Here is a 27,062-nt window from a genome sequence, read left to right as displayed (position 1 = left end):
TTCTCCTTCGTTTTCTCCTTCTCATGGTCTGGTACTTACCTTTTAAGGTCAGGTTTGCATGTCACTTCCAGGAAAACTATCCTGTTTGCCCTAGAAAATGATTCCTTGTACTGTGTTTCCATAATATACATGGGCTCTATAATGTACATTGTTTTACAGTGATTGGATCAATCCTTCCTTCTATACTCTAGCTCCTTGAGGTCAGGGAATGACTGCTTTTATTATTTTTAAATTTCAGAATTCATAGTCTGTAGCCTATTGTTTTTACTCTAGGTGCCGTTAAATCTCTTTAGAGAGACTGAGAGGTGTGTAGGCACATTTTCTTTCCGTCTCCCAAATTTAGAGTTATTTCTTCCTAATCCTAAAGATGAAAAACAGTGAATGCTCAGGTGTCATGTGAATCTCAACTGTTCTACCTACATTGTCAGTCATTTAGAGTATTGTTCTTAGATCTTGAACACCCCAGATCAGACCCTGGAGTGCCATGTGATGGCAAGGCTACACTGCTCTTGAATACTGATCTGTTGAGACAGCCTGCTTCCACGGCAGGCTGGCCAGATGACTTACTGTGATGTTTACTGCTTGTAGAATTTCGATACCTTTAAAGATATTTTGCCATTTGTATACAGAAGTGATCATGCATCCTAGCCCCTGAATGCTTTAAAGTACAATTCTTGAGCCTCTTTTTCAACAGAGACGTAGTATAATTGTATTAATACGAAATCTAATACTCTAAAAATTTACTTGATTGAACCTCCTTTTAGGTAAGAACTCAGGGCCCTATCCTCACAGCAAGTGGCAAAAATCCTGTAATGGAGCTCAATGAAAAAAGAAGAGGTCTTAAGTATGAACTCATCTCGGAGACTGGTGGAAGCCATGACAAACGCTTTGTAATGGAGGTGTGTACCTAGATACAAGCCAACCTTATTTTTCCCCTCAAAGACATAGGATATCCTGAGCTTATATATAAAAAAGCTTTAGAGTGAGTCAAATCTTATGGTACTGTTTGACTTCTGGTGTTTTCTGTGTTGTGATACATTTAAATTACAACTGTGTAGAGGAATTGCATGGGATAATTGCAGAGTGTTGTTCTTAATTTTAGGTAGAAGTAGATGGACAGAAATTCAGAGGTGCAGGTCCAAATAAGAAAGTGGCAAAGGCAAGTGCAGCTTTAGCTGCCCTGGAGAAGCTGTTTTCTGGACCCAATGCAGCAAATAATAAGAAAAAGAAGATTATCCCTCAGGTATGAGTTAAGCATTAAACCTTTGAAAGATATTACCAGAATTAAATTTCCTTTCCTGTCTTTGTGCCACTTCAGGTTTTCCTAAAGTTACTTCTTTTTCTTGGATTTGGCAACCTTTTCTTTGGGTTTGATCATGAATAATAGAAATATGATTAGTGGTTCTCTGTTCTGTGGTCTTTTAGGCAAATTATATATTAAAAAGAGACTATTAGCATTATTTGGGGGCTTTAGGTCATTCTTGAAGAGGTAGAGTGTTGGAGGGTTGGGACTTTAATGAGATACTAGCATTTGTTTAGTTTAGGGAAGCTGCCAAGAATATTTGGGGCTTACTCTCATCACAGTCTGCAGGTGCTCTTCCATTTCCTTTCCAGTTTTGTCCTTTTGCATTATTTATTTTGGGTTTTCCTTTGAGGGCGTCACAGTAGAACTTGACCCTTTGTTGCTTCTGTTCATTACCGACATTGGAAATGTTAGAGCTGCTAAAGGCCCAGGATTGTAACAAGGGTTGCAGTAAGAAAAGATGGCCTCCTAATTGCACGCTTTTGAATAACAGATTCTCCTATCCATTCATTTACGTATTCAAAAATATTTTCTAGACATATACCATGTGCACGATTGTGAGGGAAAAGGAGATACGTTAACTATAAGACACATTCTCTCCCTTGTGGAGAATACTGGTATAATAATGTCTGAATATATTATGTGATAGGAACAAGTCAAGAAAAATGTTTAGACTAATAGAAGGAAGCTTAGATTATTTAAGATTCTGTGTTAAATATGCATATGCGAAGTCCATTATAAGAGGTTAGAATAGCTCTCATTTTATAGATGAGGAAATGAGGCTTGAACACATTAAGATACCGCTTGTAGTAACATAGCTAATTGATGGTAAGGGTTCCCTTTGAAACCTGGTTCTTCTCCTTCGAAAGACCATTGGCATGCTCCTATTGTATATTATATCCATCTTAGAAATTTGTTTTGTGTTAATTTAAACTTCTTGTATGTACTATAATAAACACTGCTTATATTCTAGAATTCAAAATATAAACAAAAAACGAACTTTTTACTGAGATGAAATACAAATAAAGCGTTTAAATTGCAGTGGTATACATGTAGAGAGAGGATAAGTGGATTTTCTTTTTCTAAAATCTTCTAGAATATGTTCTAAATTAGTAGAAGGATAATTGTTACCTTGTTTGTTTTGGTGTGTTTTTCTCATGCGTTACATCTTGTATATGGGTCAGTTAATTTTAGTGTTTAAAAAAGCCTATGCTATGTGCAGATACTTATTAGGTAGTTAGGTTTGGTTCTAGGAGACATGAGCTTGATTTGTGTGGAGTCACTTTGCTGCTGCCAGATTACTACTTTCTGACTATATTTGACTAAGCTGTGTTTAAAAAAAAAAAATGCCCGCATGAAGTTCACTCATTTTTAAAAATTTTCCATACTAAAAGCTATAAAACTCACGTGTTCAATGTGCTTGACAGCCAAGAAGCAGTCTATTTTGGTTGGATTTTTTTCAGCCAAAAGGAAAAAATGGCTGTTCTCTGTGCACGATACATTCGACCTTGAAACTATCTTCTACCCAGTTATAGAGGCTATCCTACGATTTTTCAATGAGAGATAAATGTGTATATGCACTGACTATTTAAGCTGTCTGAGATGCTGTTGACTTGATCGTACAATGCTTTTGAGGCTCTGCACCTCCTTCCCTGCAGCTTGGTTATAGCAGGGAGTATTAGTAGTTTTTTGAGCTTGAGTTTTTATTGCATCTTTATATTAAAAAGTAAATATAATATGTAATTTAAAACTAGATATTTTCTTATTTCTTAAATTTTCAGTTTTGGAAAGGAATGTTCTAGCAGCCTTGTGTACCATTACTCTTTGTCCTTATCTATTCTACTTTTCAGAGTTTTGTATCTATTTTCTCAGTTGCTCTTTCTACTCTGAAGTAAGGAAAACAAAGTGGGTATCATAATTGTCATTTTGCAATTAGTGGGGAGACTCCCATAGAGATTATGTGACTTTACCAGAGTCCCATAGCATTTTAGAGCAAGAAGAGACTTCAGAGGTGATTGACACACACACACACACACACAAACACACCAGAATTGATACACACACACACGCACACACAGCAGAATTGCATGACCTTCCTGAGGTCTCAGTTACTTACATCAGGAACTGGCATCCACACCTTTGGTCTTCCTGTCTTAGTTCCTTTTCTTTTTTTTTAAAACCCCATTCAGGTTCACAGCTAACTCCAGGTAGTTTGTTGTGGTATTTTTTTGTTTGCTGGGGGAGAATTCAGTAAATTTTGAACCTAGGTATCAAGTGTGTGTAATTGCTTTAGTCAGGCCTAAAATGACTTTGGATGTAATTTGACTGCTGAAATTTGTGTGCAGAAAACGAACTCTTTCTGGGTAACCCTCAAGTGAAAGGAAGAATTTATTTTGCATACTTCTCTGTGCCAGCATCTTCTCCAGAACAACTCTGTAAGATAGATGTCATTTTCATTTTACAGATTATAAATTGAAGGTTCAAGGTCATAGACGACTAATCTCATGTACAGGCTCAAGTTTCTCATAGAGTAATTATGCATTACAAAGTTGATGAGATGATCTTATTTCTCTCAGTAATGAAATGTGTTATTTTTAACAGGCAAAGGGTGTTGTGAATACAGCTGTGTCCGCAGCAGTCCAAGCTGTTCGGGGCAGAGGAAGAGGAACTCTAACAAGGGGAGCTTTTGTTGGGGCCACAGCTGCTCCTGGCTACATAGCTCCAGGTATAGTGCATCCTGTGAGACATCTGCCTCCTTTTCTGGGCCAGAGTTCCAAGAACAGCCTCTCCTTTATTTTCCAGGGTTATACAGGGTTTCTGGAAACATAATATGGGTATAGGATGGGTGTGCACCGAATTTCAAAAGAAGAGAATCTACAGAATGTTACAGGTTTTCTCCTGGAATCTGCTGAGTGACTAGAGGCTTTCTGGAGGGAGGTGACAGATGAGGAGTACTGTGCTTAGTTGAGGGGACATATTTTGACAATGAGGAAGCCCAAAGATATTCCACAGATTGGGGAGTTTGGATAGCTGAGCAGAGTGTATTCGGTGGGGACGTAGACGACAGATTGGGTATCACAGGTGAGAAAAATGGCTGGTAAGAGCTACTTAATTGGGGTGAAGCCCGGCGATGTTAGCATTTCTTTAACTCTATGTTGGGGAACCATCAGGGGCTAAAGAAGTACACAAAGAGGAAAGGGGGAACTTACTTATCTAGAGCTGAGTATACACTAGATACTTTCATATAAATGATTTCACTTAATTGTTTTTAATCTTCACAGTGTTTCCTCAAGTAGAAATTGTTTCCATTTTTCCGTGTGAGGAAACTAAGTTTTAGGGAGGTAAGGCAACTAGCTCAGTGTGAGACATCTTGTAAATAGCAGAGCAAAGATTTGAGTGTAGGTGTTTCTAGTTCCAAAGTTTATATTCTTTCCATTTCACCACATGGCTTGAGGAAGATGGGAAAAGATGCCCTCTGCTTGCCTTCTGTTCTCTTCCTTGTATCATCTTAGCAGTAGCTGTACCTCTGTCTCATTAAAATCAAATTCTCTGTAATATTGCAAGTATGGAACTTTGAACTTGACAACTAAACCAGTAGTAGTTGTTGATCAAAATGAAATTGTCATAAAGATTGGGTCTTATCCCGTCATTATTTTTTTGCATAACACTCTTAAGAAGTTCACTTAGGTTGTGTTTTTTTTTTTTCTAAGAAAGAATTAGACTTTTTGGGAAGTTCTGTGGATGATGTGGCTTTGAAATTAAGCTTCTAGAAGTTGATCCCAGTAGGGGCATAGCTCAAAGATGTGTCATATAAACAATGTGTACTCTTACTCAAATATTGTGTGCCTGCTTTGACACACAGCAGACATGGATTATGTTCTCCTGCAGTGTTTGGTCTAAAGGTGAGACATACTAATGGAATACTCACGACTGACTGAGTTGCTGTGATGAAGGAGAGGGGCACGATGCTCTGAGGGGACGTGACAGAGAAACCTGGTCTAGTCTGTCGGGGACTCGAAGGTTTCCCTGAAGATGTGACACTTGAACTGAGCTTTGAAGAATGAGTAGGAGTTAACTCAGAGAAGATTGGGACGGAAGAACACCGCACACAGAGGGAATAGCACATCAGCACCCTATGGTGCTGGTAGGAGGGAACTTGGCTCATTTGAAGAATTAGGAGGAGGCCAACATGTCTGTAGCGTGGAGAGCACTGTGTGTGGGTGAAGGGGGGCGGAATTTGAGCTAAAGTGGGTACTCAGTCCCGTCCTGGAGGCTGTGGTTTGGATTTTGGTCTTAGCACCTAAGTATGGGGGAAGTCATGAAGGGTTCTAAGAGGAGTAAGGAGATAAGACTTTCAGACTTTATTTGTAAAGATCACTCTCTGTAGCGTGAAGAACGGCTTGTAGGGACAGAAGTCGGCATGCCAAGACAAAGTAGAAGGTTTTTGTAAGCTGAGAGACTAGACTACAGGCCATGGAGGGATCTCCAGGGGGTGTAGGGAAGTAGATAGGGGTCAAGAAGTGAGCAGATGGAAGAACCTCAGAAGCAGAATTGATGGATTGAATGTGGAGAACGAAACAGAGTGAGGTTTCAGGTCCCTCCCAGGATCTTATGCTGGAGGAAGTAGATTGGATGGTGGCACCATTGAAGGAGACAGAGCGTGCTGAAAGACAGCGTGAGAGGGTGGTTACAGTTTGATACTTTTTGTGTGTCCAAAATTAAGACATTTTTCTGTGCATCTCACTATTTCTATGGAAATTTAATTTTTTTTTTTTTTTGCCTCATTTAATGTCTTATTTAAAGGAAGCAGCTTTCATTAAACAGTAGTAGGCAGGTTATTGAGGTGAACTCTCTTGCCTTTGGTGACGTGCTCATCCAGTTTTGTCCAGCTGCTGGGTCATGGGACGTTTCCCTCACGCGCGAGGGGTCGGCAGCCATCAGCTAGTGGCAGTGATTGTGAGAGGAATCCTGCTGTCTGCCTCTCTGCTCTGTAGTAGCTCCTCTTTTACATCATTGCACTGACCTCTGTGAAAGGCCTGTCTTCTGAAGCTTTTAAAAAGGAAGTTCTTTTATAGCCTAGAGAAGATTCAGATTAGGTCAGTTTGGATTATGAATAGGTTATATGCCATTTGCAGAGTGTATTTTGTGCAGCAGGGAGTATAGTAAGTATTTTTACATATGTTATTTAATTACATTCCTCTGCCATCAGTTTCTGCAGAAGACTGAGGCTCAGAGAGGTTAAATAGCAGGTGCAATTCAGAGTCACCTTAGTGAGACGTGAAGTCAGGATTAGAACCCCAGTGGCCTCATTAGTGGCCAGCTTAGTTGTTATAGTTTCATCTCTTTAAGGAGGTTTTAGTAAAACCTTTGAAACTGTAGCCTTAGCCAACCAGCTACCTTTTCCTGGAATAGATTTGATATACAGCCTTCTTTTTTAAGCATTAATCTTTTTTTTTTTTTTTGGCTTCTGATACTTTTCCTACTGTATATTTCCTACTGCTTATTTCAACTGCCTTGTGTCCTCTTGAAATATATGATTTAGTGAGCACTAAAGACTAAGTTGTACAACTCCCAGTTTTATATGACTTAAGTATAGACTAAAAAGTGAAAAACTTTATCTCTAAGAAAATGTTTCAGTTAGTCCCCAAAAGCAATTTACTTATTCAACATATATTTGAATGTTTTATCTCAAACGAGATTTAGATCTGAGCATTCAAAGATGACCAACACTTAGCGTCTGCCCCTGTGAATGCTTGGGGTCACATGGGGTAGGAACAGACACTTGAGAAAGTACCGTGTAATATGATGCAAGCTGTGATGTGGGGTGGGCAAAGTGAACAGCAAGCCTGGGGGACTTTACAGAGGAGGTGATAGATACCTAAAGGATGAGTTGCAGTTGGTCAGCTAGAGAAGAAGGAAAAAAAAAATCATTCTAGCAGCAGAAATGATTATAGAAAAAGGGACTGTAAAGTAAAAAAGCTTGATTTGTTTTGGGTACAATGTGAAGGGCCCATGTAGATTTTGTGCCCTTGTTCTATTTTAGAAACCAGTTTTTCCTAGAGATTTACCCAAGTGATTTAGTATTTATATTTTTAAAGTATTTGTTTATTTATTTATTTATTATTATGGCTGTGTTGGGTCTTCGTTTCTGTGCGAGGGCTTTCTCTAGTTGTGGCAAGCGGGGGCCACTCTTCATCGCAGTGCGCGGGCCTCTCACTATCGCAGCCTCTCGTTGCGGAGCACAGGCTCCAGACGCGCAGACTCAGTAATTGTGGCTCACGGGCCCAGTTGCTCCGCGGCATGTGGGATCTTCCCAGACCAGGGCTCGAACCCACGCCCCCTGCATTGGCAGGCAGATTCTCAACCACTGCGCCACCAGGGAAGCCCAGTATTTATATTTTTTAAAGTCATTTTACTGAAAAATTAAAGATTGTCATTTCTATTAACGTAGTATTTCTAATCCCTATAAAACTATAAAGTAGCTTGGAGGGTTTCCCATTTTATAGATGAAAGCGGCAACTCAGAGGTTACATATCTAAGGACATATAAGAAACTAGTGCCAGAACTAAATGGTTCAAAAACTTTTGTGTTCTTTGTACTTTATTGATAATATGAGCCTTCTTCATAGGCACCAGATGCTAATGTCAATTTTAACAATATTTACTGAAAGACCCTGTGCTGGGGCCCAGAATTCGGATTTCAACAAGACATGGACCTTGCCCTCGAGCCCACAGCCTGATCTGTGCGCCCTCTTCAGTGGCAGTTGAGGCTTAGCCTGCTCTGTCACTGCTTTCTGAAAAAAGACTTGGAAATTCCTATTTTCCAACTGTGAGAAATTGGTAATTTGAGTGGTTCTAAGTATTCTTTTGTTGAACAAATTAAATTTGTGAGTGGTTACTATATGCCAGACATTCTGCTAGGTTCAAGTGATGCAAAGATGTATAAGACTTGAGTCTCTGCCATTCTAGGGGGGAACACAGACAAAGAGTTGATAATTATAATACAATGTGGTAAGTGTAGTGAGAAAGAAACAGGATATTCTGGTAGGTCAGGAGAGCTTGGTAGGCCATAGTAAAAAGCTTCCACTCTACATAGGCATGGAGGAATCGGTAGACTCGGGCCATTCTGGGAAGGGTTCTGGTTCAGCCAGCACCTTGAAGAAGTCCTTGGGGCCCAAGGTGCCGGGCCAGGTGGTCCTTGTGAATTGGGCCAGTGCTGACTGCCCTTTTTCCTGGACTGATGTGCTTTCTCCTTCTTTGCACCAGGCTATGGAACACCATATGGTTACAGCACAGCTGCCCCTGCCTATGGTATGTACACCATCTTACTGATTTCTCCTCTTAAGCCACTCTGCACAGCAATCCAAAGCACAGTTTGTATCTAGGGTTTCTTTAAATGAATTGGAGGATCTCAGACCTACTTATTCTAGTGGCCCAACTTAAATTCCCGTTGAAAATGCCACAACCTTGTGGTTCTTGGTTTGGTTGGAGTTGCTCTTCTCTCTGCTTTGCCTGATTGAAGGACTGCTTGTTCTAATTGCCTGTTTCTGACCATATTGAAATTAAATATTTTAAGTAGTTCTTCTTACAGCCAACTTATACTCCATTCAAAGGCTACTGAAGGGCCATACCCAGTTTCTAGCTTGGCTGCCTGCCAGTTATAGAGCTACATTTAAGTTTCTGGTTTGAAACTGTGTGAACTGTAGGTGATTTGAGTTAGAGATAGGAAGTACTCACTTCAAATTTGTAGCTGTCATCCTTTTTCATGAATTTTGCTGTAGAGATGGAGTGAACAAGACCTAGAGAGTGATGAGGGGGTATCTACAGCAGTTACTGAAGTGCTTACTGCAGAAGGTCTGTGTAGTACAGTGAGAAAAATCATAGGAATAGCTCCTCTCCCTCCAAAAATAAAAAACAAAGGCAGATGCGGAAATGAACCTCAGTGGCCCTTTGGATAACTTTTGAATGAGGTTTATGTGGCAATGGAGGCAGTAGGTTTGGAGTCAGTGATATGCTTTCTTAGGCATTTTTCCTAACTCGGGTGCTATGTGGTATAGAGTTGGCCATCTGTAGGATGTTTGTCATTGAGAGAAAAAAGAACGCGAGTGTGTATGCACACATGTGAGAGAATGCATGTGAGTGTTAGAGTGTGTGGGTGCACACCTGTGTGCACCAATGCGACCCCAGGCTGGGCGTGTGTGCACACAGAAGAGAAGGACCTTGACTGTGTTGCTACTTGTGGCATTAGTCCTCCACACGAGCCTCAGACCTTTCATTATGCTTTTTCTCTCATGCATCAGCTTTCCCATTTTTGTTTGGATGAAAATTATGGGTCTTTAAGACACTGCTAAACTGAAGCTTCATCTGATTTCCTAGCTGTAGAAATAAGTAGAAAGTGAACAGTTTGACCGCTTTCCCTATTAAGATAGATAATTTACATCCTGGAAAGATGTGGAGAAGCTGGAAGGCTCAGACGTTTGGGGTGAGTTTCCTCTAAGGCTGAAAGCAGAGTCTGGAGTTTCCTCCTTAACTGAATGTCTCCACTGACACATTCAGGTTCGGCCAGGGCCTCCCCATACAAGAATATGCTGCCGCTTAGAATTTCTTCTGAATTCAAGCTCTCTAGCTTCTTTTGATTTGGCAATTTGCTTTTACCATTCAGCCAACTTCTGGATACCCTGACCACCTCATCCTTCCTGTGAATTAGGTCTGGTCAGTTTACAAATACGTTTTGACTCACTAGACTCATTGTAATATGTCTTGTGTGAGAGCCAAAGCGTCTGCCTCCTAGGGTAGGTCCTTAAGTCTGTGTCTTTCTTTTAGACATAGTAAGTCCCATGTTCTTTAGTACAGGTTTGCTAGAGCTTAATTTTTTTCTTTAAAACACTTGTATATCTAGGCTCTAAGGCACATTCACGTTTTTCCTCAGTCTTTTTAGTTTTTGTCTCTTGTTCTTCCCTTTCCTCTAACATTATACTTTCACCCTGCGGCCTCTGAGCCCCCTCTTCAGAAGGCTCCTCACTCCCATGTACCATATAACTGACTTCCAAAGCTGGTGAAATTTAATGCCCCCATTTTTCACATAAAAGATTTGGTTTTTAAATGTTACTGTGATGCCAACCTACTAAAACGATGCTTTATTTTGGCTGTAAGGTAAATATGTCTTTTGGCCTTTGTAAAGCTGTTGCATGTGGGGTAATTTCCCTCTGATCATCTGGTGCTCTCGAATACCTGCTGTTGCTGCTTTGTGATTTCTCCGTAGCTTAAATATTAGAATAGAAATAAGGATCACATTTCAAATCATGCTTGAGTATGCAGAAGTTTGTGAGGCCACAAGAACTCATTAATTACAAAATTAAGAAAGTAATTAATCTTTCCAGATTTGCCATGCCAATATTGGCAGTAGCCGTTAAGATAAACACCTGGTCACGACTCCAGTTGGAACTGTCTTTCTGGGGATCTGAGGCCTGCACAGAAAGCTGTGCTGTGAATCTTGACCGTCCCTGTTTCTCCTGTAATATGTGATGTGCCAAATTGAGAGTCACTTCAGAATATTAATCAATAGCATTGCTTTTGAGCTTTATAATTCACGACAGTTCACTCCGATGAAATCCCTTTTTGAATATCCTTCTTCCTATGATGTAGCCATCTTAATTTTGAGTGGAAAATATTATTAAAATATTAAGAGTAACTTCAAAGTTTGTGGGCCTCTTCCATAATGGTACATGTTGACTGACTAATCTGGAAAAGGTTAATGATAATTACTGTAAGATTCTTTTTTTTTTTTTTTAACCTGAAATTTTTATTGGATTATTAAACTTATTTGGAGTCCTCTCCGTTTCTTTTCTCTGTAGGTTTACCCAAGAGAATGGTTCTGTTACCCGTTATGAAATTCCCAACATATCCTGTTCCCCACTACTCATTCTTTTAGCAAATGACAGAAGCTAATTCCTATTGAACAATACAGTACATACAGAATGTTAGAGAAAAAGCCTTTTTATCCTGCTTTCTTTGAACACATACTTGATCAAAATTATTTGTAAAGAACATCTTTCCTACTTTTTGATTTTAACAAATGCAAATTTAGTTCTCTAAAACTTGAAAACAAACAAACAAAAAGAAACTAGTTCTGTGAAACGGTACCTCATTTCCAGAAAATAACTTATACCAGCCCTTCTGTTCTAGGGAAATAAGTCTAGCAGTTCAAAGTTTAAGTTTTAAGAGGAGTATCAGATTATGTAAAATTAAATTCGTGAAGGATGTATAGAGTCTCAAACACTGATCACAAATAAACTGCTTTGTTGTAACACAGAGTACTGCCTGGTTCCTGATGCAGTCACTGATGCTTAGCTGATTGATATGTATTTGCCCCAGGGCACTTTAATTCGGGCTGTAGTTATTTTTTTTAATACAATAGAGACTTTTCATTTAAACTTTAACTTTGTAAATATTGAAGTGTGTAATTAAAGCCAATAAAATATGGGTTTGAATATTGTTTTAGCTTATTATTTTTGATATGTTTTGGTATCAAATTATAAAGAATTGAAAACTAATAATAACTTAGCCCTAGAAACCCATTCATTTGTAACCAAACTGATAAAACAAAGCAAAGGCGATTGTTAGTTTGAGCCAGTCTGTTTACTTTTGTAAGCCCTTTGTACTCCTGCTGTACAAGGGCATCCCCATGATAAAGGTTTACTCTGTTATCTGAGCATTACTTATTAAAGTGATGGCACTACCCAGAGATGGGGAAGGAGGAATGTGATTATTTTAGTTTCCGAATTTCCAAGTTTTAAAAAATAATAAATTAATTGATCAATCACCCTCTCTTGTTCTTGTGGCCTTCTTCACTCTGTAAGATACTGTGTTCACTCCCTGGCTTTTTTCATGCAGAGAGAAGATTAGCGATTTTTCTGGGATTCTTTGAAGGGTCTCTTATCCTCTTCAATTACATCAGAATCTAAAGCAGCAACAGGGTCCCCATAAAAACTTGCTCTTCGATTGTCCCAGTTCTTGTTGAGTGCTGCTGTGAAAAGTGACAGGTTTCAGCCATGGGTCAGCATTTATTTTTTAAGACACCTAATTAAGCTGGTGAAAAATGATCAGTCGGTAACATTGTGCTGTTCTGTAAAGGGTGCAGACCTAAGTCTTCCACTTGCATTCTCACCTTGTTTGGAAGCCTATGATGTTACTAGAAGGTAATGGTTTCATTAAGGTACTCACCCCCATGAAGGCAACAGTGTGGTCCCATGTTGAGATTTACAAGTTGCTGTGTCTTAAAAATGTCCGTTTTTAGTATGAATTAGCTTTCCTCGTCTTTCTTCATTTCTGTTTTTTTGGAGCTGAACAGTACCCATCGCTGAGAATGGGCTTCACAAAATACGGCAAATTTATGTACCGGATTTCTTTGGGACCGCTAAATGAGAATGAAACAGATAGTTTAAAACAAATGTTAGTGTTACTTATCAGAAATAAAGTTTTTACACCATGCTTGTTACTTCTGCTCCTTGACCTTTTGTCTTTATTAGTGGTGGGTGATACTTTAATAAAACCTCATCACTTGCTGGAAGTAGCTGTGAACTTACCATTCTCATCCTGTGCATTAGTGGCTAGACGTACACAAGAGGGCCCATCTCAGCTGGGAGTTTTCATGTTTCATTGATTTGTTTTGCTGACCTATGGATGAAACAGAGCCATCACTGAGAAGAAAAAGCATGGCTGGTAGTGTCCATTTTTTATTAATTAAATATTTACAAACAGTCCTCTTTGTTTTTGGAATACTATTAATTGGCAGCTGCAGCTGTATTGTTATTTGAAATTGATTGTCAAATTTGCATTCCAAGTTGGAATCTCTTTGGAGATTTCTCTTTAGAAAATTCTTTTGAAGTAGCTGACTCAGCTTCATAACTCAACCCCTCTATAATGGTGAAAATGGAGCTGTGCTGTTTTCCAACATGATGGCAGTCATTTCAAATGGTTTCTACCAAGTCTTTTTTTTTTTTTTTTTTTTTTTATTGTTTGTTGGAAGTTACTAACCATGTTGTAAACCTGCCCAGTTGCTGCAAACTTTTACATTTCTCTGCTTTACTTAAAATAATTGAGCTGTCAGTCCTTTGTTAGAAGTGGTAACCATGCAAGTTCAACTGTTTAAATCTTGTAATGAATTAAGTGTCCTCCCACTACCCCCACCCCCTTTACCCTTCCCACCCCTTCATTTTGTAATGAAAATTCCACTTACAGCTGAAAGAGCAGAGAAATATAAATGAAGCTTTTGGCTTCACCAAATTCTGTGAAATTAACATAAAGTTTTGCTTCTCTGCTCTTTTCTCCACTGTAGGTGGTTTTTTCATTGACAGCCCCTATTGCCAGCCTCTGAGCGTCGCACCATTTATTATTCACTTGGGCCCTCAAGATTTCTTCTCTGACTTCTAGAACCATCAGGTTGTCTGGCTTGAAATGGCAATTTCTATGTCTTAGTCTTAAGAGCAATGTGACCCCCTGAGGCTTTCCAGCTTTCAGACACAGCACTCTGACACCTCCTTTTGGAAAGCAGTGAATGAGCATTTTAAAGAAGAGCAATACTTTATTCAGAGCCATGGTGTCTGTTTGAAAACTTTTCCTTTGGAAACCTAGCAATATCTGGATATACTTAGCCCCTCCTAGCCTAGTCTCTTGTCGGGGAGTCTACAGACCAATGTAGAACTTAGAATTAGTGTATGAGCTGTGCTATCTTCTGACAGTTTTTAAACTTTTTTAGCACATAAACTGAATAGTTGCATTCCTGACTGCGTCAGTTAGCGCTATTATAATTCCTCAGAGATAGGGGTCCTCCTTGAAGCCATATTCTTTGCATGGGGGCTGGCACCCAGCCAGGGAGGTGGCCTGCAGCCGTGTTTCTTGAGGCTGTGGGAGCACCCCATCTCTCGTGCAAGGTAATTGGTCCAATAGATTCCCGACATACCTCATGCTGACTAGATGCGGTGCATGGTGCGGGGAAGCCAGGGCTCCTGGAGTCGTTTGTAGTCTCTCTCAAATTGTTAACCTGGGGAACAAACCACTGATAGATTTTGCTGGTGTTAGCTTTTTCTTCTTTTTTAAAATTTGGGTGAATGTTTGAAAATCATGAATCAGTCATTCACCATTATTAATTGAAGAGCTGGGAATACCTCGTTAATGTATTTTTTAAACTGGTGTTGGATCCTCTGTGTATTTCAGGTTAATACTTTTAAGCAGTTTTCAGCACGTTTATCTCACTTTATTCTCGTTCTCCTTGGACCTTCGTAGCCATATCACTTGTATAAAATAGGCTGAGATATAGTGACTGTAAGCTGTGGTCTCAGTATACAAAGGTAAGCTCTTTTATTTTCTGATTAAAGAGAAAATTAAAAATCGATGAACACAGCATGCATATATGACAATCATATATGATGTATTTGATCTCTTAGGTCTTATATCATCACATTACTTTAAAATTTTTTATGATCTAAGTGTGAAAGTTATTTTCAGCATTTTGTTTTTAATACCCTTATAATTACTTTCTATTTGAGAGACATTTCACTTTTGAGTTAAGTGTGTGTATGTGTATAGAAACTTATAACGTATATGCGAATTACACACACCTGTTTAAATAAAAGAATTCGGTGGTGGGAAGTGTTCACCTAAGAAGATTTTTACGTCAGGGCACTCTTTTGGCCAAAGTGCTGGAATTTCACAAGCAGCAAGGTTGGTAGCAGTGCCGGTAGGACCCATTTATATGTAGCTGTTACATAAGCTGAGGCTCAAAGTGCCAATTTCTCAAGGAGAGAGACTTCTCTGAGAAATGAATATCTCTGATCTGTGTTGTATGCCCTAATACAACAGCAGCAAGAAGCCATAAAAAAAAAAAAGCAATAGAAAATGAAAAAAACCAAAATATTAAGGTAACTATGGAAAAATATATAATTGACTGAGTTAAGCTAAGTATTTGCAGAACCAATTATGGCAAGACTCAGAATGGTAAATACCTGGTGTGCAGAGACCAAATAGATGTAAGGCAATTCATCTGTCTTTTCCAGGTTAGGTAGATGATTTATTTCCCACCTGACTGAACCGTCATGGAGTTCATTTAAAAGATATGAGGGTTAGGCCAAATATTTTTAAAAGGATTTGCTTCTTCATTATGTGTATTCATTCCATAAATGCATTTCATATGTGTTAGATGTTTTGTGCTAAGGTTGTACTTGATATATATAGATAGATAGATAGATAGATAGATTAAAATGAAGTTTATGTTTTATATTTGTCTCTAAGTAGTAGTTTTCTTTTTATTGCTAACTTTGAAGGTTGCTGGAACAACTTTTTTCCCATACAGAATCTGTATGTACATTGAATGTGGCTTCGGCATCTGTAAAAGGTTGAGTGAAAAAAAAAAAAAAAAAAAAGGTTGAGTGAGGTCTAGTTGACTAGTACCAAGTACATTCCAGTCCTGATCAAACAGCCAAGTGCCCCTTACGGGACAGGTTCTTCTCTGGGTACTAGTGAAACAGGCTCCGCCCAGTGGAAACCTTTTAAGTCAGAGAGTCTCCTTGTTGGTGGAATTGGGCCTATTGTAAATATCCTAGGTTGGGAGCCAAATAATGCATTAGCAGTGTCAGAAGATAATTTACTTAGTTAATAGTTTATTTATAAATTATTTAATAATGTGGGCCCTCTGACATCACTGAAAATGGGCATCATTTGGAAATTCACTCATTTTAAATTTCCCTGGCAGTTTTGAGAGCCTGAAACCAACTCTGGTTTATGTTCATGGACCTCTGTCCACGTAAGTGCAGTGAATGAAATGAATAACAAAGAGCCCAGTCCTTTAAAACCAGTTTTTATAGTGTAGCAAAGAACAAAAGTGGTTCATTTAAACACTGACCACATTTTTTGATGACAAATGAGGGAAATTTTACTCTTATAATCAATCATTCATTATCATTTCCCTGTTTCTTGGGTTTCATTAATAACTGCAGTGGAGGTAAATCTTCAGTAGTGAGTGAGAGGAGTGAACTAAGGAGATCTGCCCCCTTCCCCCCAACCCCAACAGTTAGATTTCTAGCAATCTAGAGCCCTAAAAATCAGGGACATTGAGAGCAGTTAAAGCTGAAAAGAACCTGCTCTGTGAGTGGTCTTCCTGCAACTCCCATTCAGCGTATGCCAGTGCCTCCCTGGTGGTGCTGGGATGGGGGTGGTCCCTCTGAAGTCACCCAGAACAAGAAAGGTTCTGTTCTATTCAGACTTGTACTCTGAAACCATCTGAGGCCATGCCATCCATTGACCAGAGATTTCTCAGTGTTACTAGGAGGCCGGGAAGGGAGATGGGTAGTAAATGAATAACCTGCAGAGCCAGGAAGCTGTCTACCACTGAGGTGAGTTCAATATTGACGTGTTTCTCTCTAGCAGTTACTTACAGAGCACAGAGCTAGTACTTTTTATGTAAGTTCCTTCCTTTCCTAATAGCATCTTCCAGAAAGTCTGTTTTAAGTCAAGAATTGAAGTTGACTTAGTTGTAAGAATAGATATCCTTTCCCACATTATCATTTTAGGTAAGAGCTAACAGCTTCCATTGATGCTTGAAGCAGTGATCTTTGGAGATTTTTTAAAAATAGCAGCATAATGCAAATTAGGTTATGTAAGCTTTATAGCACAGCTAGAAATAGGGATTAGAAACCAAGTGGGACTCTGGGCCAGAGTATATTTCTCTCCCTCCAGCAAATTCCTTTGGGGCCTGGGAATTAGATTCTGAGTTAATACACAGAGTGCTTTGAATAGTACCTGGTACAGAGTAAGTGCTCAGTAAATGCTGACCGTTCTTACCATGGTTGGCCGAGGTGACAAAATACGTGCGGGAGGCTGGGCTGGGCTGGCAGGTAGTGGAGAAGCAGGTGCATGGCCTGCTCAGGGGGAGCGGCGTGGGTTCTTTGGTGTTGACAGGTTTGGGATACTCCAGGCTTTGGGAGAGGACTCCTAGCATCTTGGGGTCAGACAGGAGATACAAAGCAAACACTGGGTGAGACCTGGTGTGGGAGGCTGCTGCAGATCCGTGCTGGATGAAGACGCTCATGCTTCCGTGTGGTAGTTCATCATCGGGCAGTCTGTTGCCAGGGGTTCGTAATACTTGCTTTGGGATTTAGGTGTGCTTGGAACTTCAAAGGGGCTGAGCTTATCAACCTGCTGATTCTAAGTTTCCTGCCAGTGCATTAGTAAGAAAAGAGTGTGTGTTTGATTACAGCTAGCCCCAGAATCTGACATTGAGCTCACCATTTATTTGGCAGGTAGAAAGCAAGTTACTGTAAACCACAGAAAAGAAAGAGGAGACCGGGTGGCATGCTTAGAAGGCTGTTGACTCGGATGCTTCTCTCTTCCAGTTTGCTGCAACACCTTGGGGAAAAAAAATCTGTACTTAACACCACTCGAGGCCTCCCTCTTGCCTGTTAATCTTAGAAAAAAACATACCTGTCTATCCATCCCTCTCTCTCTGTCCATCTACCCATTTATCTATCTGGACACAGTTGGGAAGTTGCTTTTCAGCAGAAAGAAGAATGAGTAGATGGTTGGTCTGAATAAAGGGTGAGCATCTTCTGGTCCGTCTCTGGCTCGCATGTGTCTACGTGGACCTCCGGAACCTCTGGAAAAAAGCGTGCAGCGGCATCCCTCTCTGCTGGTAGAGGTGAGCTGAGTGGGGAATACAGATCGAGTCCTGTGATGCTCTAAGGTCATAAAAACTGTGTAGACAGGATCAGTGTTACTTTTAAAGGCAAATAAGGTAGATTTGCATTATAGTCAAGAGGCTTTTCTTCAATCCAGGAGATATTTGTGTCAGTGATATCCTGGCAGAAGTGACCCCATTCCTCAGCTGTAGCCGTCTGGGTGGAATCCTTGCCTCAGTAACGAACACTGAGGGAAGGCCTCGGGGGTTCTTTTGTTTGTTTTGCCTTGATCAGTCAGTTGTTAACACCTTAACTACTTGGTCCTTCTAAGGAGGGTCTTAGGGTCTTTCTTGGCAGAACTCTGCTATTTCTGCAAACAAACTATGCTGTCTCTGCTGGTGGGTGGTGTGGAGATTGCCACCATCTGCCCAGGCAGTTTAAGAGTCAGATTAGCATATCCTAGCTGGAGATGTGGTCCTGAGTCATCTTTTTGCTGCTTATGGCCCCCAGGAGGTAACGGGATTAGCCTGCTGCAGTGAGGGCATTCTCTTTGCGCTGCCTAGAAGCCTAGTCTCTCTCTGCTTTGTTTCAGTTTCTACCTTGATCCTTTTGTGTGGTTTGGAAGAACAGTCTCTGCATTCACATGTCAGCTGAATGTCCCAGGTAGTTAACAGTGGCCCTCAGTTTAGGTCATTTTGGGCTGTGGGCAGCAGTGGATGGAAGAAAGGAGAGCGGGAAGAAAGGTGCTAAAATTGGTACCTTGTGTGTGCCAGGCACTTGGACATTTTTCTTATTTCTCAGCCTTCTTGAAGGTGGTATTATTCTTATTTTACAGATGAAAAAACTGAGGCTCAGAGTTAAGTGCTAGAGTCAGGAATGAAATCCAGCTCTGTTCAGTGCCAGAACCTTTTTCTGCTGTACCATGCTATGGATTAAAAGTCTGGAAAGAAGGTGAGGAAGCACATCGGGGGACAGGAAGGTGGTGTGTGGGCAGTGAGGCAAGGCCGAATGGAGCTTAAAAAGGGCCTGAACACAAGCCAGGGGCCTCACTGTCACAGGATCTTTGGAGCTCACCGACTCAAGCCAATCCCAGGCTCCTGTGCTAGAATCTAGGCTTTGACTTGAGGTCATTTTAGACCAGATATCCTGGCCTAAAATAGGGCTGTTTTCTTTTAGAACAGTTGGAAAAGATTAACAAACTGGAAGGATAGACTGGAGGGCTGAGGTGTGGCTGTGTAAACAGAGGAAGCTTTTGTATTTGAAGCTTGTTTTTCTGTTTGAATATCAATGAGAAATTGAGGTGTGCGTTTTCATTTAGCTAATGCTTTCTGAGTACACGGTATCTGGCCTGAGATTGGTGATGGGGATGTCGTAAAAGATTTGAGCCAGACTCTGAAGGAGAGCTGGTGAGGCTGGGCTCATTGGGTCAAAGGAAGAGGGGTGGTCCAGGGTTGGGGTGTGAGTGCAGAGAGGTGGCCCTGGGCAAGTGTTGAGCAGAGACGGGGGTGAGGGGCAGATTGCAGTGGCCTGTTCTGCTTGCCAGGAGTGTCCCCTGGATTCGGCTTCACGGAAGGCTGTGTGTGGTCCCCTCACCAGCTCCTCGGCAGATTAGTGCTGGCTGGGTCTCTGCTTACGGTTAGGTGGGCGTGGAGGTGGATGCAGAATCCTCTTCAGGGAAAGATATTCTTCCCTAACCCCAAGTCACCACCAGCCTTGGCAGTTGCCGTTTTTCTGAGCCCCCTGCCATAATCCTGGAGCGGAACAGGAAGAAGGAACCTCTTGTAAAGCCAGGTTGTAGGAGTTCTTGAGCCGTGGCTTGCGGAGGGAATGGCACCTGCGTGTGTAGCGTGCCAGCAGAGCTCTCTCCGGGCCGTGACTGTGTTCCCTGCCCTGATGGTCCCACTCAGAGAAGCTGCAGCGCAGGGGTGGTTGTTCCCACTGCACAGACAAGAAAAGTGAAGCTAAGAGGCCTCTGCAAACCACCAGCTTATTTGTGGTAAAGCACTGTGGCTCCTAATAAGTGAGTTTTTAATCACACAGAAGAAATGGCATTTCTTCTGTTTTTAGAGTTAACGGAAGCCCTTTCTTAGGGATGAGATTTGAGCTCCACCACAACTGTGGGATCTAGAAATTTTCTCCTTTTACAGATGAGGAAATAGAGGCTTAGACAAGATGACTTGCCCAAAATTACACAGCTAGTAAGTGGCCGAGCCCACCCATTCTGCTGGCGCTGTGCTCACCACTGGTGGTTGGTGTCGAGAGTCTAGGCTGCTGCCCATCCTGTTTTCTAAAACCGTTTGGCAAGTTTGCTCTCCTCGTTAGGAGGCGTTCATTCTACCTACCTTTCTTCCAGACTTCTGGGATGTGTCCTGTGTGGTTTGAGACAAAACACACGGAAAACCACCTCTCTCTCCCTGACCCCCCTCTTCTCCCCCTCCCACCGTGGGAAAAAAGAAACCAGCCTTCGGGCTCATTCTTCTCCGGCTAACCTGGCTCCTGGGCAAGGTTACTGACTAGCCAGCCTTGGGCCAGGTGGCCTGTTTGTTGTTTTCTTTGCCAGCTGCACAGTTGGGTCTGTTTCCACAGACCATCTTTTTGTGCTGTAACTGAACCCTGTAATAAATTGCAAACCAGTAATTGCCATCGGAGAGATCCCCAGGCGTTGTATGGAGGGAAGGGATGTGCTGTTGGGAGTGTGCTTTTCCACTGAGCTTCATCCACGTTTTGGTTGTCAGCTGTCATGTTTCTGGCTAGGCCTTCCTTGTGTGCTCCAACCAAAGGGGTCGCCCTCACAGTCGCCTTCCCAGAGCGCTGGTGCCAGGGTCTCACTGGGCCCTTCCATGACGTAGACAGTCTCAGAAGATGCTCAGCTCTCTGACGTCCTTCAGGCCCTTGGAGGCTGCATTATGGGAGGTATGGCGGCCATCATCCTGGAGGGGATCACTCCTTCCACATCATCTGGAAGGTGGCACCTGAGGAACTCAGGAAAGCTGAAAGCACCTCAAGATGGGATAGGTTGAGGCTGCTGAAGGACAGACCTGGAGAGATCATGGACCTTTCCATCAGCTGTTTTAAAGAGTTGTATTTACTTGTCATATGTAGTTCCAGAAGGGGAAAGATAGTTACAGTAAAGCCAGTTGGGCAGTTTGAGCTGAAGTGTGCCTCTCATGAGGTGTGGTGAGAAGTGGGCCCCGTGTTACCAGGAGTGCTTAGGCAGGAGGCCCGCTGTTTGGATACTGCAGAGGAAGGTCTTCCATGGGGTGTCAGTTTGCACAGAATGCTGATGTGGCTGGTGACACTGTCAAGACCGCTTCTCCCCTCTTGGGCACATGGATTTATTGGAAACATTCACTGTCACCTCCTACTACTAACCAGGCTGTGCTGGGGGAGAAGGAGCACTTGAGGAAAACGTCAGGATTTTCAGCTTAGAAGGTGAAACCCCTGACCAAGAAGGAGCACAGGAAGGGGGAGGGGACTGCTTGGGGCCTTGAACAGAACGAGAGCCATCTTCTGTGCTTGGGAGAAGGGCTCCCACTCAGTCCAGGAGCGGAGCCAGGCCTGTGAAGAGACTTAAGAGCTGCGTGACTTAGAGAGTGAGAGGGGCTCCAGTAGATGTGGCCATGGCTTCCGCAGAGCCTGGCATCCAGCTGGCTAGGAGGTCTCAAGGAGGGGCGCCTGGTGTGCACAGAAGGGCATGGCTTCTCAGGACAGCGTGGAGGTGCTTGTTAATGGGAACCTGGGAACTGGGATGGTTAGGAGGGTGAAGTAGCAGACGGCATGTGCAGTTGGGGGCCACTTCGTGAAAGGCCTTGGGTGCCATGCCCTGCAGTGCTTACCATCTTCCAGAATGGTGAGAGAATTCTGGAGGATCCGTTTGGACAGGTGGATGGGGAAGAACCAAAGGCAGGAGTCAGAGGCTGTTGCAGATGCCCGGCTGAAGGATGAAGGAGGCTGGCTGAGGGCGTCAGAGGCAGGAATGGCATCTTTTCATAGTCCAGGCTCCTTGCCTGGGCCCAGCAGGAGGTTATGGGGCCAGGGAACCACAGGAACCCCACATGCAGCCAGGGAACTGGGGGCCACTGTTGAGTAGGTGCCTGGGACCAAGACAGGAAAGGCGGGTGGTGGCGGGGAGAGGCGTTGCAGTGTAGCAAGGGCCATCTCCACTGGCCAGGAAGCGGGGATTTGGTGGGCCTGACTTCTCGTGGGTGCGGGGGCTCTGAGTTCCCTTCTTGTGCTCTCTGGGAAGTGTCTCCTTTGGCAAAGGACAGAGAGGTTTATGGGCTGGTCAGTCAGAATCTTACCCTTTCCCTGAGTTTCTGCTCTGCTGAGTTTGCCAGTCAAAGGGAGTGGCAGGTACTGGATGTTCGTTGGTACAGAGGCTTCTGCTTTTAAAAAAAGTAATGTTTTGACTTCTTTACCTGGGCAAGGGTTGGAGTTCATTGGATTCAACATTTGTAGAACAGGGGCTTTAGCCGGGGGAAGGTACACACTTGCTCTACAGAGTACTTTAGGGAAGGGAAAAAGGCGAAATTGTAAGATTACTAGAGAATTTGCTTTGGGCCTCAGTTTTGTGTCTGTCCTGCCATCTCTGGCTCGTTCTGCACAGGTGGGCAGGGAGACCTGAAGAGGAGTCGGGGTGGGTTTCTGCACTTCTGTGTTTCTATACCTCTGCTGGGGACAGGGGCTAAAAAAGCAGTGGTGGTTTTGAGCCTTTAGGTCAGAGCTCTGAAAGGTTAGGGTTCACTGAGACACTGATTGCATCGACCTTTGGGGTGACCAGGTGTCTCTAACTACGAGTGGCCTTGTTTGTTTAGCCCAGTGGGCCACAGAAAAATCACCTTTTTGCATGTCACAGTGTGGAAATCGATGGGAACGCTGCCTTAGGCCTGGTGTCGACAAACTTTCTGGAAAGGTCCAAGGAGTAACTCTTTCAGGCTTGTGGCCCATTCGCTCTGTCACAGCTACTCAGCCCTGCCGTTCCAGCAGCACCCGCGCAGCCAGAGGCAGAGTGTAGACAGACAGGCGTGGCTGCAGGCCACACTTCACCCAATCCCTGCCTTGGACTGTGGCGGTTACTCACCCTCTGGCTTAATCATGACTGGAAGCTTTCTCCCGTCTGCTGCCTGGACCCATCTATCTTCCCATGAAGGCTTCCTGCACATCTGTTAGGTGTGCAGCTCTTGCGCAGAAGGACCTCAGATTTTGAGTGAGAGGTGGGCCCTTTCGGGGGAGCGGGTGCTGCAGAGCGAAATACAGAAAGGGGCTCGGGGAGAGAAGGCCGAGGGTGAACCCGGAGAGTCTGAGGAAGGAGGGAGGCAGCTCCGGAGAGGAGGACGCTGGGGGCCAGCCTGTGAATAAAGGGCGCTGGGGAGCCAATGGGAGGCTGTGCTCAGGAAGGGGAAGTGATCACAGATGCACTTTGGAAAGATCCTCTGGTTGGGGAAGACCACGTTTGTGGTTACAAATAGTAGCTTTCAGTTTAGTTGGACTCTTTCGCCCAGAGTCTGGTTACTGTTGGTACCCGAGTGGGAAGGCGAGACTCCCGAGTTGGGTAGCTTTTCTGGCCGCCGGCTGTAAGGGGCCAGTGAGTGGCACAGTTTTTGACACAGCAGAGCTTGACACAGTCTGCCGCCTTCGGGCTTCTTCTCTGTCACTATCCAGAGATAGCTTAAACGGCAAGACAAATGAAACGCTCTGTCTCATGTCTAATTTTGGATTGGGGCCTTGGTGTATGAGGGTGAACAAATGCTAGGGATGGGCTTCCCCTCGCTTCAGAACGGAGCTACCCTGGCACGAAAGCCTAATGGAGCTGGTGCCTGTAAACCGAGGCAAGATGCACAGGCCGGGGCAGGTGCTGCTCAGGGGCATCCCAGACGCTCTAGGCCAGGACTGATGTCGGGCTGGGAGACTGCAGATCGGACACGGCGCCTGCCCCAAGGTGCTCCACGTAGTTGGGGCAAGGAGAAAACTCTTACATAGTGCTTCCTACTCTCCACAGTGTTTTCCCTCAGAGATGTGTCTAGGCAGGTGAAGGGAACTGCTGTTGACTGAGCACCGTGAGGTGAGGTTCCAAGGGCACGAGCTGCCAGCGTCCTCCCCTTGACGTGGACAGAAGTCTGGAGGGGTGCTGGCCTCACGAGCCCACGGAGAGGCCTGCGCAGATGCTGGTTCCCTGAAACCCGCACGGGCCTGTAGGAGTGGGTGAGGACCACGCGCAGCTCAGCGGAGGGAAGGCGCTGGCCCGAGGCCCCGCAGCGGGGACCTGGCGGTGCTGGCTCCAGTGGGGCCCTCCCAGCACGGCTCCAGCAGCGCCGCACCGTGGACCGGTTTTGTGTGGTTGTGGATCCTCTGGGGACTGAGCCAGCAGGTGAGGGGTTTGGTGCTGCCCTGAGCCGCTGGGCAGACGTGGGCAGGGCCTCAGGCAGGTGGGTGGTGGGCTGCCTGAGGGCACTGCTGCTGCCTGCTCTGAGTGAGGGCACAGCTCGTCATCGTCCAGGTCAGATGAGGGTTGTGGAAGGAAGAGTCGCGGAGAAGCCATGGCTCCAGGGCACGCGGGCTGCTGCCGCGGGGCTCCTCAGGCTCCGGGGGGCGGTGCTCTCAGCATGGCAGCGGGTGCATAACTTCCCATCTCTAAGGAGCACGGCCTGGGTCTTCCAGAGGTGTTTCTGGGGTCCTGGAATGGCAAGGATAGAAGCAAGCCTGGCCCAGCCAGATGTGCCTCCAGCTGTGGTCTTTCATCGGGCAGCTCAGCCTGCGCTGCGGCTCTGGCCTCACGGGGAGGCTTGTGTCTGGGGCACCCTAGACCCTCGTGGAGCTCGAGCCTGGCCCCTGCCCCATCCTGGCCCACAGCCATAAGCTAGATGCCATCTGTCTCATTTTCCTGCTTGGGGAAATAGATGATGGTCTAAGAGTTCTTTTTTTGATTCTCACCTAAATATTTCTGCTGTTCTGGGAAGACTTTTTAAAATTTTTGTTCATGAAGATGATGAATCATGGATAAGGATAGGAGTTTAGATAGCTAAGAAGACTGTCTTCTCCACTTGTAGCTCATAATCAAGAAAGCTGCACCTTCAGTGTCCAGCCTCTTGCCCCACCCCCTTCCGGCCGGCGTGAGCTCCTCTCCTCACAGACACCCTCGGGCTTAAGTTGTGGTTAAGCTTACCCTCCTTTCCTTCCTTGACGTGTTCCTGTCGCTCTGTGGGCCTCCTCGACTCTTCCCCTCACTGGCTCCCTCGGCTGCGGCCCTGACACCCAGCTTGTGATGATGGCCCACGTGAGGCATGGTGTGGAGTTTAGTCAGGTTCCTGAAATACCTCTTCTCTCACCTGCCAGGCCGGCAGTGCTGGCGTTTGATGCGTCCCTTTCCCTGCCCATGGCGGTGTCTCCTGCTCAGGCCAGCCCTGTGCGGTCATGTGGGGTTCACACTGCACCCCTACTTTGCAGAGGGAACACTGAGTACCGCTTGTCCCCTCGTTCACTTACTGTGGTGGCTTCTCAGACAACAGGCATCCTCAAGGTTCCTGACCAGGGGCCTTACTTTCCGCATCTCCCGGGAATCAAGGGCAGCTCTGCGTGTCTTGTGAGCTGTTGCCAACCTCCACACGGACTTCCTTTCCCAGGGGCTTGAGGCGGCAAAGGGAATGCTTGGTCAAGGTGGGACTCCTCCTCTGCCTCTGTCCCTCTTGATGTCTTCTAATGAGTCATGAGCCACCTGCCTTGGGCAGACTTCATTTACTTCAGCTCTTAGCAGTGTTGATCCTCTTTTTCCCAGAGTATCTGTCAACTCAGGCCTCTGACTAGGGACCATCTGGCCTGTTGTGCTGAACCTCTGGTCTAAGTGGCTGGCTGGGGCCCAGTCACACCTTCAGGAAAAGGCAGGTCTCCCGCGGGAGCCCTAATCGGGGCCAGGGCACTTCCAGGGACAGTGAGGCAGGAGGGCCAGGGAAGGGTCTGGCCTGGGGCCTGGCTCTGCCTGTTAAGCCCCACAGCGCGGGCACCCGGGTCTCCCTGCCGTGTAGGGTTCCCGGAGAGCGGCCTCTGAGACTCGCCTCTCACCCATTCCGAGCAGAACTCACTGCCTGGGGAGGAGACAGGAGGCAGCCAGTCTAGACCTGAAGCCCTGAGCTGTTCAAGAAGGGGCTTCCCTCACAAAGGAGCAAGGGGTCCTGCTCAGTCGTAGCCCTTCCTTGGCCCCAAGATGGGGGGGTTCAGGAGGCAAGGAGAAGGCTGCGTGTAGTTGTGGGTAGAAAACCTTTCCCGGTTTACTGCACAGTTACACACATGACATCGGACTCCTGGCTATATACAGCTTGCTCTCTCTCTGGTCTGGTGATGGCCAAGGTAGTTTTTAAGAAATTTATTTAAAATACCTATCTGTATCTGTTTACTGTGTTTTTTCTGAATACACAAGTGTACATATAGTGTAATTACAGTGCAGAGTCCCTGGCAATAACTTCATGTTGCGTATTATGTTAAAAAAAAACATTGGAGAATGCGACCACCCTGGACTGTCCTCCCTCTCTGGGGCAGTGATTACACGTAGGACTCTGAACTTTGAACCTGCGGCGTGGTTGAAGCAGCAGCCTGCACGTGTGGACTGTCACCAGTGCCTCGCCCAGAGACGCCTGGCCTTCACCCAAAGGGACTCTGCACCCCGACTCCCACAGGTGGCACCCACGCTGCGGCTCCTGCGCACTGTGTTGGACTCTGCCGTAGACTGACCCTCTTGTCTGGCTGCCGCAGCTTGTCTGTAATGCCCTGACATGTTGCATTTTCCCCATTCAGATGAATAAAAATAAAAGCTTCTGTCTTCAACAGCAATGGGCTGCACTGTTCTGTGCAGGACGGGACTGACTCTGGCTTTGACTGATGAAAGGGTCAAGTGCAGAACCACTTTCCTGGCCCTGACTCTCCAGCTCAGCACATGTGGAAGGATCTTCCCTTCATGCAGAGGGCTAGGCCTCATTCCTATTCCTGTTTACGGTCCTTGAACACTGCCTCTCTGCTAATGGTGCCAAATGTTTACTCAACCTGAACCTCTGACCCGGGCCCCTGGTGCAGTGAGTGGTGCGAGTGCCCCCGCCTCAGCTC

The 27,062-nt window shown here is 44.5% G+C and overlaps 1 protein-coding gene and 1 long non-coding RNA gene across 6 annotated transcripts in view; one reads left to right on the top strand and one right to left on the bottom strand.

Moving 5' to 3' along the window:
* Nucleotides 1–26,788, top strand: part of STRBP (spermatid perinuclear RNA binding protein) — a gene marked incomplete at its 3' end in the record, with an annotated part of 66,298 nt that extends 39,510 nt beyond the window's left edge. Inside the window, exons 13-18 of one of the 5 annotated variants that reach the window (XR_014247771.1) lie at nucleotides 765–899; nucleotides 1,103–1,243; nucleotides 3,905–4,028; nucleotides 8,569–8,613; nucleotides 14,518–14,651; nucleotides 17,598–17,904. Coding sequence is in view for 4 of the 5 variants with exons in the window: in XM_082403281.1 (XP_082259407.1) it covers nucleotides 765–899; nucleotides 1,103–1,243; nucleotides 3,905–4,028; nucleotides 8,569–8,613; nucleotides 26,502–26,692 (636 nt within the window). Of the gene's footprint in view, nucleotides 1–764; nucleotides 900–1,102; nucleotides 1,244–3,904; nucleotides 4,029–8,568; nucleotides 8,614–11,156; nucleotides 12,125–13,639; nucleotides 13,735–14,517; nucleotides 17,905–26,501 lie in introns of those variants that run through there. The other 4 variants (XM_082403281.1, XM_082403279.1, XM_082403280.1 and 1 more) reach the window with 4 other exon arrangements.
* Nucleotides 12,193–26,561, bottom strand: LOC309633950. The gene is made up of 4 exons (XR_014247779.1): nucleotides 19,807–26,561; nucleotides 14,469–19,723; nucleotides 12,526–14,359; nucleotides 12,193–12,328 (listed from the first exon to the last, which is right to left on the bottom strand). It is a non-coding gene; the product is annotated as an uncharacterized lncRNA (long non-coding RNA).
* Nucleotides 26,789–27,062: the final 274 nt, after the last annotated feature.

Source organism: Balaenoptera borealis (assembly GCF_965194805.1).
Source record: "Balaenoptera borealis genome assembly, chromosome: 8".
In the NCBI taxonomy this organism is placed as follows: Eukaryota; Metazoa; Chordata; class Mammalia; order Artiodactyla; family Balaenopteridae; genus Balaenoptera; species Balaenoptera borealis.
The sequence above is the reverse complement of the archived record's forward strand: the minus strand, read 5'-3'. Positions and strand labels throughout refer to the sequence as shown.